Genomic DNA, 15,813 nt, shown 5'->3' on the forward strand with positions numbered 1-15,813 from the left:
ATTTTATATTTTTTGTGACTATTGTGAATGGTGTTGTTTCCCTAATTTCTTTCTCAGCCTGTATAACCTTTTTGTAGAGAAAGGCCACTGATTTGTTTGAGTTAATTTTATATCCAGCTACTTCACTGAAGTTGTTTATCAGGTTTAGGAGTTTTCTGGTGGTATTTTTGGGGTCACATATATATTATCATATCATCTGCAAATAGTGATATTTTGACTTCTTCCTTTCCAATTTGTATCTCTTTGATCTCCTTTTGTTGTCAAATTGCTCTGAATAGGACATCAAGTACTACATTGAATAGGTAGAGAGAGAGAGAGTGGGCAGCCTTGTCTAGTCCCTGATTTTAGTGGGATTGCTTCAAGTTTCTCTCCATTAAGTTTGATGTTGGCTACTAGTTTGCTGTAGATTGCTTTTATTATGCTTAGGTATGGGTCTTGAATTCCTGATCTATCTGGAATTTTATCATGAATGATGTTGGATTTTGTCAAATGTTTCTCAGCATCTAATGAGNTGATCATGTTGTTTTTGTCTTTGAGTTTGTTTATATAGTGGATTACATTGATGGATTTCCATATATTGAACCATCCCTGCATCCCTGGGATGAAGCCTACTTGATTGTGATCGATGATCAATTTGATGTGTTCTTGGATTTGATTTGTGAAAATTTTATATATTTTTGCATCTATATTCATAAGGGAAATTGGTCTGAAGTTCTCTTTATTTTTGAGTCTTTGTGTAGTTTTAGTGTCATTATAACTGTGGCTTCACAGACTAAGTGGGCAGTGTTCCTTCTGTTTGTTTTGTTTTGTTTTGTTTTGTTTTGTTTTGTTTTGTTTTGTTTGAGACAGGGTTTCTCTGTATAGCCTTGGCTGTCCTGGAACTCACTTTGTAGACCAGGCTGGCCTTGAACTCAGAAATCTGCCTCTCTCTGCCTCCAGAGTGCTGGGATTAAAGGTGTGCGCCACCATGCCCGGCTTCCTTCTGTTTTTATGTTGTGGGATAGTTTGAAGTGTATTGGTATTAGATCTTAGATCTCCTATGAAGGTTTGATAGAATTCTACACTAAACCCATCTTGTTCTAGGCTTTTTGTTGTTGTTGTTGTTAGGAGACTTTTAATGACTGCTTCTATTTATTTAGGGTTATGAGACTGTTTAGATGGTTTATCTGGTCCTGATTTAACTTTGGTATTTAATATCTGTCTTGAAAATTGTCCATTTCATCCAGATTTTCCAGTTTTGTTGAAAATAGGCCTTTGTAGTAGGATCTGATGATTTTTTGAATTTCTTCAGTTTCTGTTGTTATATCTTCCTTTTCATTTCTAATCTTGTTAATTTGGATACTGTCTCTGTGCCCTCTGGTTAGTCTGGCTAATGGTCATCACTTTCTTTAGGTTAGGGAAGTCTTTTTTCTATAATTTTGTTGAAAATATTTTCTGGTCCTTTATATTGGTAATCTTCACTCTCTTCTATAACTATCATCTTTAGGTTTGGTCTTCTCACTGTGTCCTGGATTTCTTGGATGTTTGTGTTAGAAGATTTTTGCTTTTTGCATTTTCTTTGATTGTTGTGTCGATGTTTTCTATGGTATTTTCTACCCCTGAGATTCTCTCTTCTATCTCTTGTATATTGCTTGCATCTATGACTCCTGATCTATTTCCTAGGTTTTCTGCCTCTAGTATTGTCTCTCTTTGTGATTTCTTTATTGTTTCTATTTCCAGTTTTAGATACTGGATGGTTTTGTTCAATTCCTTCACCTGTTTGGTTGTGTTTTTCTGTAATTCTTTAAGGGGTTTTCGTGTTTCCTCTTTAAGGGCTTCTACCTGTTTACCTAGGTTCTCTTATATTTCTTTAAGGGAGTTATTTATGTCCTTCTTAAAGTCCTCTGTTATCATCATGAGATGTGATTTTAAATCAGAGTCTTGCTTTTCTGGTGTGTTGGGGGATATCCATGGCTTGCTGTGGTGGGAGAACTGGGTTCTGATGATCCCAAGTAGCCTTGGTTTCTGTTGCTTATGTTCTTGCCCTTGTCTCTTGCCATCTTGTCATCCCTGGTGTCATCTGGTCCTGTTGTCTCTGACTGTGGCTTGTCCCTCCTGCATGCCGGTGTTTCAGTACTCCTGGGAGACCAATTATCTCTGGGAAGAATTCGGGTGGGGAGAGCCGTGGCACAGGATCAGCACCCGGTACAGATGGAAACTGGAAGGATCCTGTCCCTGGTTTTTCCTTGGTTCCTGGGTTCTGATGTCTCTGGAGGGTCCCTCTTTGGCCCAGAATTTGAGCAGAAGTGGTACTCACAGGTGTGTTGGCATTCCTGGGTGATCAGCTCTGCCCCAGCAGAATTTGTGCATGGAGCCTGTGGCACAGGATCAGCTCCCACTGCAGATCCCTTCTTTACTACTACTGACAAGTTTTCCTCCTCTTTCCCTAATTTCCCTCCAGTTGTTATCTAGGATGTTTCATGAGTTAGATTCAGTCTGTCCCCTATCCAGAAATGTCAATCCAACTCCAAGAACCACAGAGAAAGACAATCAACACACAGTTTGCCCTGCCATAGGCCCAGAAACCAGGTTATAGCGAGGCTCATTCATCTCCTGCTGATACTGTGTCTTGCCATTTCCAAAAGGAGCAGAATCCTCTGGACTCCTTCCAGGGGGACCTGAAGCAACCTCCAGACTCCCCACGTCACAGCATGAAGGCACATCTGCCTGCTGCAGTCGACCGCACCAGACCAGAAGCATTCCAGCAGACACCATGCTCACGAGCCAAAAGTAAAACAGTGGAGAGACAAACACAAGAAGACTCCTGTTACTGTTGTTGAGCTCAGTTTGTTTCCTTCTGATCAGTCCAGTAGGTGGTCACTTGGGGGCAGGGTGTCTCCTTGAATCACAGATGAGCCCTCAAATGTAAGATGCCCCTCCCTGACCCTCAGTCAGTGGTATTGAGACACCCCTGAGTGAGACACCAAGATGCAGATCCATGTAAAAGTAAGACGATTATTTTCCATCGAGTTGGGTTCGACCTTCAATTAGTCTCTCAAGGTGAGTGACTAGAAGCTGACCCCAGATGTCTATTACAAGCGGCTTTTATTCTTTTAGGGGCATGGGTTACATCAACGGTGTTACAGGTAAAACTAATTGTCTAAGCATATTGACCTTTAAATCTATTGGCTAGCAAGCACGAACAGATTATGACATGTATTTAATCTCTATATGGGACTTTCCAGAGAGTCAGGTAACAATTAGTCAGTACATTCTGGAATTTTTCTGAGATTTTATTTTTTTATTTTTTTACTCAAGGATGTTGCTGTGGGTGAAAAATGGAACTTGGCCTAACCTTAACCCCAGGTGGAGGGGGAAGCTGAAAGGAGGGTGAGGGACTAGAAAAAGCCCTGAGTGTTGCTCAACATATAAGTGCCACCTGGGTCCTTTGCAGGTGAGGCAGGTATTTGAGCTCAACCAAGCCTTTCTCATCCCAGATATGCTTGATCCAGGTACTAAGATACCAGCCAATCAACAGTGATCAAAAGACAAACTGAGACAGATACTTTGAAGTTCTTTGTCTCATATCTATGATGACTAAGGATGTGGACACATGAGTGGGTGGAGAGAGAAAGCAAACTTTACAAAGACAAGAGCAAATAAGACTCACACCATGGAGGGGGCCAAAGGAAGACACTGTGGAGTCTTATGTGGGGACTTTTTTTTTTCTAAAATAACTTGGCTTTAATTTTGTATTAATTTCTGAATGAAAATACATTTTAAAAAATGACCTTCCCAGAAGAACTTTTTAGTTGTTTAACTGATATATTATTATACATCATTTCTGTTTTTTCCCCAATTTTTGTTAGGTATATTCTTCATTTACATTTCATATGCTATCCTGAAAGTCCCCTATACCCTCCCCTCTTGCTTCCTTACCAACCCATTCCCACTTCTTGGCTCTGGTGTTCCCCTGTACTGGGGCATATAAAGTTTGCAAGACCCAGGGGACTCTCTTCCCAATGATGGCCGACTAGGCCATCTTCTGCTACATATGCAGCTAGAGACACAAGCTCTGGGGGTACTGGTTAGTTCATATTGTTGTTCCACCTATAGGGTTGCATACCCCTTCAGTTCCTTGGGTACTTTCTCTAGTTCCTCCATTGGGGGCCTTGTGTTCCATCCAATAGCTGACTGTGAGCATCCACTTCTGTGTTTGCCAGGCACTGGCATAGCCTCACAAGAGACAGCTATATCAGGGTCCTTTCAGCAAAATCTTGCTTGCGAATGCAATAGTGTCTGCGTTTGGTAGCTGATTATGGGATGGATCACTGGGTGTGGCAGTCTCTGGATGGTCCATCCTTTCGTCTCAGCTCCAAACTTTGGCTCTGTAACTCCTTCCATGGGTGTTTTGTTCCCAATTCTAAGAAGGAGCGAATGTCCACACTTTGGTCTTCATTCTTCTTGAGTTTCATGTGTTTTGCAAATTGTATCTCGGGTATTCTAAGTTTCTGGGCTAATATCCACTTATCAGTGAGTACATACCATGTGAGTTCTTTTGTGATTGGGTTACCTCACTCAGGATGATACCCTCCAGATCCATCCATTTGCCTAAGAATTTCATAAATTCATTGTTTTTAATAGCTGAGTAGTACTCCATTGTGTAAATGTACCACATTTTCTGTATCCANTCCTCTGNTGAGGGACATCTGGGTTCTTTCCAGCTTCTGGCTATTATAAATAAGGCTGCTATCAACATAGTCGAGCATGTGTTCTTATTACTAGTTAGAACATCTTCTGGATATATGCCCAGAAGAGGTATTGCTGGATCCTCCAGTAGTGCTATGTCCAGTTTTCTGACTGATTTCCATAGTGGTTGTACAAGCTTGCAATCCCACCAGCAATGGAGGAGTGTTCTTCTTTCTCCACATCCTCGCCAGCATCTGCTGTCACCTGAATTTTTTGATCATAGCCATTCTGACTGGTGTGAGGTGGAATCTCAGGGTTGTTTTAATTGGCATTTCCCTGATGATTAAGGGTTTTGAACATTTTTTTCAGGTGCTTCTCAGCCATTCAATATTCCTCAGTTGAGAATTCTTTGTTTAGCGCTGTGCCCCATTTTTTAATGGGGTTATTTGATTTTCTGGAGTCCACCTTCTTGAGTTCTTTATATATATTGGGTTTTAGTCCCCTATCTGATTTAGGATTGCTAAAGATCCTTTCCCAATCTGTTGGTGGCCTTTTTGTCTTATTAACAGTGTCTTTTGCCTTACAGAAGCTTTGCAATTTGGTACTGAAGATAACCTTGAGGTTACATCCTATTTATTAAATCTCCTCTCTCTCTCTCTCTCTCTCTCTCTCTCTCTCTCTCTCTCTCTCTCTCTCTCTCTCTCTCTCGTAGCCAGGGGAAAATAATAATGATGAGTTTGATTTTAGTACCAGTGCTGGGCTAAGGCTAGAGTCTGTCCCAGATAATTTTATTTTAGCCATATTTAATCAAGCACAGCACACATTTGGGGGATGTATGCAGATAATAATCAACTCAATCCCATGAGTACAGCAAAACTTAAGACATGTTTACATTGCAGATTGTTACATACAGCTTCGTCCATAATATGATTTCTTGTTGACTTAGAACCAATGTTCAAGATTATCATCTAGGAAGAAAGACTGGATTGAGACAAAGGTAATGGCTGTGGGTGTCGGGGTTGGCCTGGTCCAAATGATACATAGTCACTTAGGCTGTTGTAAAATACAAATGTCATTTCTCACAAGGATAAATTGTATAACCTAGAAGCAATGATCAGGGTTTTAAATGGAACTGGTCTGGGATAAGAAAACATTAACTCTTGAAGATACGGGCCACATCTGGCTCATCAGACAGGGAAAAAAAAAATCACAGGTTGTGCTCTACCTGAACTACATCCAGTCCTGGCATTCTAGGAGAGGTAAAGGTGTGTATTTAACTTTCCTGGCTTCTCCTGTGCTTATCTATGTACAAAAGACCCTTTTTGCCCTCTACTTTTGTGTTACTCAATACAGCTATGGCCAAGACACAGGTGTGTGAAGAACCGCCCATCTGCTGCTGAGTTGGAAGCAGACACAATTACCCATAGCCAGGGTATTGTGGGCAGCATGAGGTTATGTTTGTCTAGCAGCCACATGGGTCAGGTCTCACTAGTCCCTAAGGCCTGTGCTGTGATCTGACTGTCTGAGATAAAACAAAAACACATAACAGATATGAAAGCTGTCTCCCGGTATCAAGACTGGAGCAGGGCAAGTAACTTTCGACTTCTAAATGCACTTCTTTCTCAGAACCTAGGAAATGGAACCACAAGGCATTTACCCTAGAGAAGGAGTGTGTGTGTGTGTGTGTGTGTGTGTGTGTGTGTGTGTGTGTGTACGCCAGAGCAGCACCTCACAGACACATAGGCAGCTCCTTTCCTTGAGGAGTTCTGATGCTTTCCCTTGTTTTAATTGCACCTACCCCACTCAGCTGCATCACAGTTATTCAAGTGCACGGTGCATACTTAAAAAATATTGATTCTTAGTGAATTTCCCAACATGCACTTCAATTCCACTCATCTCCCCATCCCTCCATAGGTAACCTATACCCTTGTAACCTCCCTCTGAAAACATAGAGATAAAATAAAATATATAAAAAATATTATGAAAAACATCTTGACATAGTAGTTGTGGTATAGCAAGCACATTGTGCCACACAGTATAAAATTTTGTTAAAACAACTTTACGTACAGATGATAATTACAATGAGTCATTGATCTGGTTTGAGACCCCTGGCTTCTGTTTTAATATCAATAATGAGTTTGTGCCAGTTTTCCTCTCTGATGTTCTTGTCCTGTGTCTCAGAGATAATGTAGTTTTGGATCTACAGGACTAGCACTTTCATGTGCACCAGCAGTTCATAGAAGGAGTAGATAATGGGGTTGGCCAACTCTTTGTCCTGGATCTGGTCCTAGGTGGTAATTGAGTTGGTCATTCCACCATTTCTCCTGCACCCAAACTACCAAGGCCAGCTCTCCTCCTTAGCCCGGGCGAGGTCTGGAACAGCTCCTTTGCCAATGGCAGCTATCAATAGTTAGGAGCAGATCTCCTGTGCTCATGCAATCTGGGCTAGCTTTCCTGAAGAGTCGGAGTGCCTCACCCCAGGAGGCCTTGGGTAGTCTGCCATTTTAAAACCCATGGGAATGGCTAGGGTGGTAGTGAGTACATATCTGTAAATCCAGCATTTGGAAGTAGAGGCCAGAAGAGACTGCAACAGAATCAAGGCCAAATAGGGAAGACAGCTCCAGAATCCCTACTCAGGACTCAAGTTTCATGTCCCAACCAACATTGTGGCCACATTCCTGGATCTATGCTTGTCCCAGTGGAGAAGGCTGGAGGGATGAGGGCTTTCCTGTTTGAGTGATAGTTTTACTTTAAAGGATCTTCACCTTAATAAAATCTCAGACCTTTAGGACCTTCAAGACCAAGGAGTACTTTTCATAGCACCCAAGTTTCCAGGATGCTGTCCCTATCCACGAGGATTCCTGTGATGTTAACTACAACTCCTGTGATGTTAACTACAAAGGTTCTAGTCATTTCTGGGGCAGCAAGCCCTCAAGGCCAAAAAGACAGAGCAATGATGGATCCCAGGTTGTCAATGTGTCAAGTCAGGCCTTCAAAGTGGGGGCGTCTAACATAGACTAGGAATCCAGGAGAGGCAGTGTGAGATTTTGTTCTCTCTGAGCCAAGCCATGAGTCCCTGAAGGAAATGGCTTCCATCTCTAGACAAAAAGGATCTGACAGGGCAGCGCCAACCCACCATTGAGGACTCTTCTTCTAGGCCTCTCCACCACAAGCCAGTGCCCTTTAGAAGTGGCAGAACCTCCCCTCTCTTCCCCCAGAATCAGTCCCCCAAACCGAGTGGTCCCCCAATCTGAGCTGGCTAACATGAGCTAGCTAGTATTGCAGACTGAAAGGGCAGAGATGTGAACTGGCAGGCAGGACGAAGTAGACTCAGAATAGCAAAAAGTAAGACAGAGACCTTGGCCGAAAGAGCAAAGGGTTTATTGGACTCAACAGGCTGAAATTGAGCACCACACTTGGAAAACCTGCAGGACCCCAGATACTTATGTGTGGATGGTGATGGCATAATACCTTGGAATTCTGCCTCTTCCCTGTGCTGGCCATATGCCTCCATGGCCAAGATCAGCATGTCACAACAAAATAACATTCTAGGATGTACATATCTGAAAGCCCTAGAGAGGTGCGGAGCACCTACCCAGCAGGGGCTATAAAGTTGAAACAAGGTGTTCCACACACTAGCCCCACCTCAGAGCTTCTAAAACTGATAACTCATCACTAGAGGGCTCCAGTAAGTAGTGGTTGCAAATGAGGATAAAATGACAAGTATAGAGGTCGTTGGAAGGACCATCCCAGCAAAGTCTGCAGGAGGACTGAGCCCGGGTTGAACATGACCAGCCCATGTGATGGTCCATGTGCTGCCTCCAGTGGGAACTGCTGCATTGCAGAGGTCTTCCTTGCAACAGGAAGTGTTCACATTGAAGTTGACGGCAGTGCGCAGGAACTCGGTATTTTCAAGATTAGTAGGGCAGAAGGGAAGGCAGAGATTGTTCTTTACTTTGCTTCTGTGAGAGTCTGGAAAACAGCAGAGTCTGCATTTCACTTCTAATGCAGGGACAACGGAGGATCCCTATGTCTGGGCCACATGCCACCTCGCCCGGATGGCCCAGTCTTTTCTCTAAGGCATGTTGAAGCCAGACATGGTAGTTCAGACTTGTAATCCCATAACTTGGAAGACTGAGGCAGGAGGATTTTTATGAGTTCAATTCCAAACTGGGCTACATAGGGACGTCTAGTCTATAATGGGGCTAGAGTGATACCCTGTCCCAAATAACAAACAAAATGAAAATAAAAACCATGGCTGGTAAGGAGGCTTGGTGAAACAAGTTCATCTATACAAAACCATGATAATCCCAGTTCCCATTGCTAGAGTGCATCAAAGCATGGACAGGCATAATGGCCTAATTGTATCTCTGTGTTCAGAACACAAAGACAAAGATCCCTTAGGTAAGCTCACAGCCTACACCAGCTCAACATGCAAGCTTGAGGTTCAGTGTGAGACCCTGCCTCAGTAAATAAAATGGTTGTCACTGAAGATTCCCATCAACTTCTGGGTCCCATACACTTGTATCTTCCCAGTACATGACATCCACACGTGTGTACATACATGTTCTTATCCACAGTGTGCTGGGGAAGCAGCTCACTCAGTGAAGTGCTTGCCACATGGAAGCCTAAGGACCCAAGTTCAATCCCCGGCAACCATGGAAAGAGCCAGCCAAGCCTGGGAGGGCTGGTTATGATCACTGTGCTGGGGCAGGGAATCAGGAGGTCCTGGGAGCTCTCTAATGCTTCCCTTCCCTCCACCCCCAGCATGCTTGGCAAATCCTAGGGTCCAGTGAAAGATCTTGTCTCAAAAAACAAAGTGGTTGGGACTAGAGACATGGCTCCACAGTAAACAGCACTTGTTGCTCTTACAAAAGTCCAGGATTTGGTTCCCAGACCCCACATGGTAGTTTACAACCATCTGAAATTCCACTTCCAGGAGAATGGACTATTTTGCATAAAACAGTAACCAGTGCCTGAAGATCAATACTTAAGGATGTCCTCTGAACTTTGTATACAGTACATTACATACATTGATAGGTGTGCACCCACAATTACACACACACACACACACACACACACACACACACACACACACATACCACATACCACAGAGCCACAGCACAGTGTAAGATCACCCAGTGGCACAGCAGAAAGGGCAAGCTGGCTCTCAGACTCTTGCAGTTCCCCAGGCAGTTATATCTAGGAGACCTACTCCAGGAGACAGGCAGGCTGTGGTCAGGAACAGTTAACTGGATAGCAGGGCGGGGCTGCTCCTGCCTTGTCTATCTGAGGATAGGCCTGGAAACTGGCACTTTGGAGGATCTGATTATGTGCTAAGGTCTCTTTCTATCACCATTCCTAAATCATTACTTTAGCTTAAGCTCAAGATTCCTTCATTATGTGCAAAGACTCACTAGATGGTGCCAGCTCTCCTGGTCTGTCAGTGAGCCAGTGAGACCCTAGACCTAAAGTACAGGCAGGGGCATCACATGACCACACTGGCAGCTGAGGAGGAGGATGAACACCGTGCATGCCAGTGGGCAGCCCTGCTTTATGGTCCACATCCCAGCACATCCCTGGACTCCAACAGCCTCACTTTTCAGGAGTCCCACTCCAACACCAGCAAAGTTCTACTTGGAGGAACGGGGACCATGGTCCACAAAAAATGCCCAGACCCAACATTTTCTCCAAAGCCATCCTTACCCATCTTTCTATAGGTCACAGGGAACTCACCCACAATAATTTCTGCCTCCTGAGCAATACAGAATCCATCAGGGTAGTGGCAGGGAAGTGATTTGCAGGAAGTCTCAAGTGGGACCCCAGTGCAATGATAACACTCCAGTCCCTGAGCTGAGAAAGAAGCCAATACATGAGGGCTAAGTCATGTGCTTCCTAGACCAGACCCCTCCTGTCCAATATCTTTACTTCCACACAGCTACTGGCTGCTAGGACAGAACAAGGATATTACTGCCCAAAAGCAGTCACCTCCACCAAAAGCAAAAGTGAACCAAGAACCACAGTTGTTCAAATATGCTCAGTACTGCTGTCTCAGTTAACCAGCCCCACAGGAGAGACCTGCACCCCAAGAGGTATTAGAGGCACAGTCACCTTATTGGGAAGTCATAGATAACAAGTGTTTGCTGAAGCGTTGAGTGGGTGTGTAAGTAGGTACTGGGGTCACCAGGTAGAGAGGGCTCTTCTGACCTGTCCCACACTAAACCTGCAGAGCTGGCCCCTGTGTATTGGATCATGACAGAGCACTGAACTTCCCAGAGTCGGCTTAAAGCTGAGGCCCACCATGAGGCTTCCTGCAATACACATGTAACTACAAGTATAGGCATATCTTAGAGCTCAGAACTCCTTAAAGTACAGAAAGTATAGCATTTGGGTCTCATGTGGCATGGGCTGGGACATAAGGAAAAGTCAATGTCCAGGCAATAAGGATTCCAAATCCCTTGAATTGTCATGGACAAAAAGAAGCCTCTGCCAGTTTGTGGCACACAGGCCAGTGTCCTGACTGGGAGGCCAGGGCAGCAGGATAGAGTCTAAGGAGAGCTGCTCTGGTGGACAGGGTTTTTGGCACAGGTAGTGAGGTCCAAGAGTCCTTCTGGTATGTGATGATGGTTTCAAGGCAGGCACTGGCAGGATTTTAGACCCAGAAAAGCACCCAGCACTGTCGGCTTCACCCACCACAAGCCAATTTCCAATTTCCTGATCCCAGGACACCTTGGGCACTGGGCACACAATGGAAGTGCAGGTGTACCCACAACCCTGAGGCCTTTTCCCATCTCCATTGTACCCTCCTGCCCCTCTCCCATTTTCCCTCTCACCTCTTTCTGCACACAGTAGGACCACAAGAAGTATCAGCACAGAGGACTTTGCAGCGTGAGAAGTGTCCATCCTCGGAGAAGTGCTGCACAGATAAAACCTTGGAAGTTGGAGCCTGTTAATAGACCCCCATTCACATCCCTTGTCTCTCACATGGCTCAGCCATCCAACCTTCCCTCCCTCAAACCCTCCACACAGCTTTCCCCAAGGAATCCATGTCTGCCTACTTCTCTCCCCCACCACCCACCCAGCTTTTCCTTCCTAATCCCACATTCCCACCCACAGCCCTATCCTCAGGGCTCTTCCCTTTGCCACTAGCAGTGCCCTCCTGACACCAGTCCTTACATCCTCTCTGACCAGGTTACTGGAACAGTGGAAAGGTCGGTCAGGTGTGGACTGGAGTACGTACTTTAATTTCTCTAAGTGCCTCCTAGCTGGAATCCTAAAAGGGGAGGGGTTTCTATACTTACTTTCTCCAAGCCATCATGTTTATTGTGTAAGAGCTAGATAGATTTGTATAGCAGTTGTGAAGGGAGGGTCATGCATTTGGGGAGGGACCATGGTGCAGGAGGATTAGGAGGTCAGAGGGGCAGGGGCCACGGTTGACTTGTGCTTGCCATTCAGAAAGCAATGCATGAGGCAACTTGCCCAGTTGTTTCCTGGTTTTTGTTTTGTTATGTTTCATGTTTGTTTTTTTAAGACAAAGTTTCTCTACGTAGCTTTGGCTGTCCTAGGACTTGCTCAGTAGACCAGGCTGTCTCAAACACATAAATATCAAAGGGGTCCCCACTGCTGGTTTTGCCACCACCACCTGGCTTTTTTTTTGGGGGGGGGCACAGGTAGTGAGGTCCAAGAGTCCTTCTGGCATGTGATGATGGCACCACCACCTGGCCTTTTCCTGTTTCTTAATAGAAGGTATGGGTGGCAGTGGCTCAGAGCCCACGTCCCTCCTTCCTACGAGCAAGCAAACAACTGAGAAATACCCGCAGACTGGCTCTGATGAGCAAGGCCCCAACAGGGACCTGCATTTACAAAGTGAGAGCCCTGAGCCAAGAACTGAAACAGGGATGGAAGTTTCTAAGCAGTGTCTGATGTGGTTTTGGGGTGATACAAGGGGCTGCGGGTGCTATTAGCATGTGGTATCTAGAGCCAGGGATGCTTTTCATGGCAAGAGGCAATCTTATGCAGAGGATGAATGTCCCCAGTGTTCCTGCTGCCTAGAAGCCTCCATGAAGAAGACACATGCTTGTTCATGAGGAAAATTTATCTCTGTCATTCCTTCACATGCGGCCCTAGGCATTGGCTCATGTGTGAACACATGCGCGAGAAACAAAGAGTGGCAGACAGCAAGCCTCTGCAAACAAATGTAGGCTGTCAGTGACAGATCCAAGGTACAATGTCCCCACCCAATGAGGATATGTAGCAGTTTTGCAGAGGATGGGTGAGGTCACTTACAGGACATGCATAATTTCTGAGCAGCTAAGTCACTACCAAGCCTCACCTCACCCCATCATAAAAGCAGTGTCATGGAGTCCCTCTTTCAGGTAATCTTCTGTTTCCTCCATATTCTAGCATCTTCTGAGACCATGTGTGGCTTCAGGGGAGCAGGAAGGGATAATGGCTGGAACCCCTCACCGTCCTTCCTTCTGAGCATAGAGAGTTCTGTCCAGTATCATAAACCTGTTGCTATTTTGCTTTTCTGACTCCATCGCAGGGCTCCTGGGCCAAACTTTTCCCTACTCTTAGCATGGCAATTGGGCCATCCCCTTCTCTTTGGAGGAAAAGGCCATATAACCACAGTGCAGCACACGGTTTCTCTAAAAGTCTTAAACTAGGGGTTCTCACGAGGCCCTCACTTCCCACCCAGCACCACTGTTGGGGAGTTAGCTTCCCTTAGTGGTGAATTCCCACCCAAATTACTGACAGACCACTTAAATTAACTCTTAAGGAAGAGGGCAACAATGTACTTGAATAATCTTAGAGTTATAGTTACCAGACGTTGCCAGGTTTCTGTTAGAGAAGCCAGGCCCTCTGCAGAGAGGGCTACATGCAAGACAAGTACACACCCAGCCCTCTCTCTGGGTCTTTCAGCTCAGCCAGAAGCCTGGCTACTGTCAAACCTTGAATAGGTCAAACCTTAGCCAAGCCCATGCCCCTCCTCAGAGAATGAATGACCTCTGTTAAGTAGACGGGGTCGCATATGCCTCCCTCACAACCTTGAGTTACACAGCAAAGGTTTCATGTTAACTAAGTGTACTTCCTCCAAACGTCACTTGCCCCTCCGCCATGGGCCGTGGTCTCAGGATGCAGAGGAGCTGGGAGCAGGGTGTTGCAGGGATGGTGGGTATAAATGATCTGAAGACTGTTTTAAAAGGACACCTACTTTATTGAAAGAGAGGGGCTAGATTATATAGTTTGAGTAAGGGGCAGGGGAGTAAAGGGATAGCTTAGGAGGTGCCACACTGGGGGGCGGGGGCCTTCCAAGTGCATCAGGTAGATTGTCAGACTGGCAATCACATGATTTCTAAGAAGACAGCTCTCCGGTGGGGAAATAAAAGCCTAACTGGCTTTATCATGACTTGGCTTTTGTCTCTGTGGAGTTGAGTAGCCCCACTCCTGCAGTGCTCTGGGAGAGCTGGCCAGGGTTATAGGCAGTTATAGCATTTCTTCTAGGCTCTGCCTCCAGTTACCTGGCAACAGCCAGGTATGCCTGACTCAGTCTAAAGGGGTTTGCTTGATCCCCTCCTCACTGTCTTCTCTTGCTCTCTTCCTCTCTCCCCCTCTGTCCCTTCTCTCCCAATTCCCCTCCCTCACCTCTGCACATGCTCATGGCTGGCCTCTATTCCCCCTGCCTTTCTCTGTCTCTACTACCCACTTCAACTCCCCTCTCCATGCCCTAAGTAAACCCTATTTGATACTATACCCATCGTATGGCTGGTACCTCAGGGGAAAGGAATGCTTCTTCACAGGCCCTCAGAGGCACCCCTTTTCCCCTCATCGTACCATGCCTCTACCAAACACATCCCTGGCTTCTTTTTCCTTTGCTAAATACAACAGTCAATGCTCTACTGTCCTTCATCTGTCTTGGGAACCCACATCTCACCCTTTGTTTCTCAGAATGAGGCTGTGTTATATGTGTCATCATGGTCTCTGGGAATAGCTCGTTATTGTACCAGAACATGGTTGGCAGTGACTTTTGCTATATTAGTACCTTGGTTTTATTAGTTTGTTTGTTTGTTTGGTTTGTTTTGTTTTGAAAAACTGTATAATACATGGGGTGAGAAGGAAGGAGGGGGACTCCAGTGGCTTCCCATCAATGGCAAGAGCCAGGCAATGAGGGGGTTGGAGTACCAGAAGGCAGGATCATGGAAGGCATATTGGGACCTCAAATTGTTGCAGAGTTCTTGAAGGGCCTTAATATTTTGTTCAACTGTAGTACCAGGGAAATGTTATTCATCCCCAAGAAAACAGACTGAAGCAGAGCTGATGCAACTCACAGTAGGGTCTTTATTGTATCCAAGCTAGCTTGGTGCCTTCCCCCCACCACCACCTCCAACAAACTGCTGTCATGCAGGATGGTTTTGGTGGTGGGAGAACCATGAATGTCTATGAGGCCAGGTTTTATAATAAGCAGCAAGCAGGGAGTACATGTGCACGCATCTAACTGGAAAGCTACTGTGGCCTTTAACATAAATGGCTGGTGCTGGGACTCATATCATAAACTCAGTTTCTGCTCCCCTCTGCACTGGTGGTCGTTAGGTAGGGGTGAGCTTGTAACCTGGGGGTGGAGGTATGTTGGGGGAATAGCCTGTAGACACTGGTCTTCTTGAGGGTGTAACCTAGAAAAGCAGATTTTTGTTGGAGATTAGCCTAGAGACTGGAGCTAAGCTTGAGTTTTGGGGTGTGTGGGGGGGAGGGGACTTGGAAACTAATGCTAGGTACCAGCCCGTTAGATTACCTGAGTTTAAAGTTAGGTCAGCTTCTCTAAAATGGAGTCTAAACTTAAAAGATTTGGCCTCACATTAGAATGTGGGGGTTAACCATTCATCAAAATGGTTTAAAATACAGATGTTATATAGTGCTTAGATACAGCTTGACAAAATGTTTTTCGTGTTGATTTTCTTTGTTTTTGTTTTGGAAAATTTTTGAGACAGGATTTCACTGTCCTGGAAATTACACCGGCAGATCTGTCTGCCTTTGAATTTATAGAGATCCAACACTTGATCCTGCCCCTGCCCCTGCCCCTGCCCCTGCCCCTGCCCCTGCCCCTGCCCCTGCCCCTGCCCCTGCCCCTGCCCCTGCCCCTGCCCCTGC

The 15,813-nt window shown here is 45.4% G+C and overlaps 1 protein-coding gene across 1 annotated transcript in view; it reads right to left on the minus strand.

The window, feature by feature from the left end:
• LOC110334831 (lymphocyte antigen 6I-like) overlaps positions 1-11,571 on the minus strand; it is a 71,535-nt gene extending 59,964 nt beyond the window's left edge. The window contains exons 1-2 of the mRNA XM_021216798.2: positions 11,502-11,571; positions 10,405-10,521 (exon numbers count right to left, since the gene is read on the minus strand). Coding sequence (XP_021072457.1) covers positions 10,405-10,521; positions 11,502-11,571 — 187 coding nt within the window. The remainder of the gene's footprint in view (positions 1-10,404; positions 10,522-11,501) is intronic.
• Between the last annotated feature and the right edge of the window lie 4,242 nt (positions 11,572-15,813).

Source organism: Mus pahari, chromosome 17 (assembly GCF_900095145.1).
Source record: "Mus pahari chromosome 17, PAHARI_EIJ_v1.1, whole genome shotgun sequence".
Taxonomy (NCBI): Eukaryota; Metazoa; Chordata; class Mammalia; order Rodentia; family Muridae; genus Mus; species Mus pahari.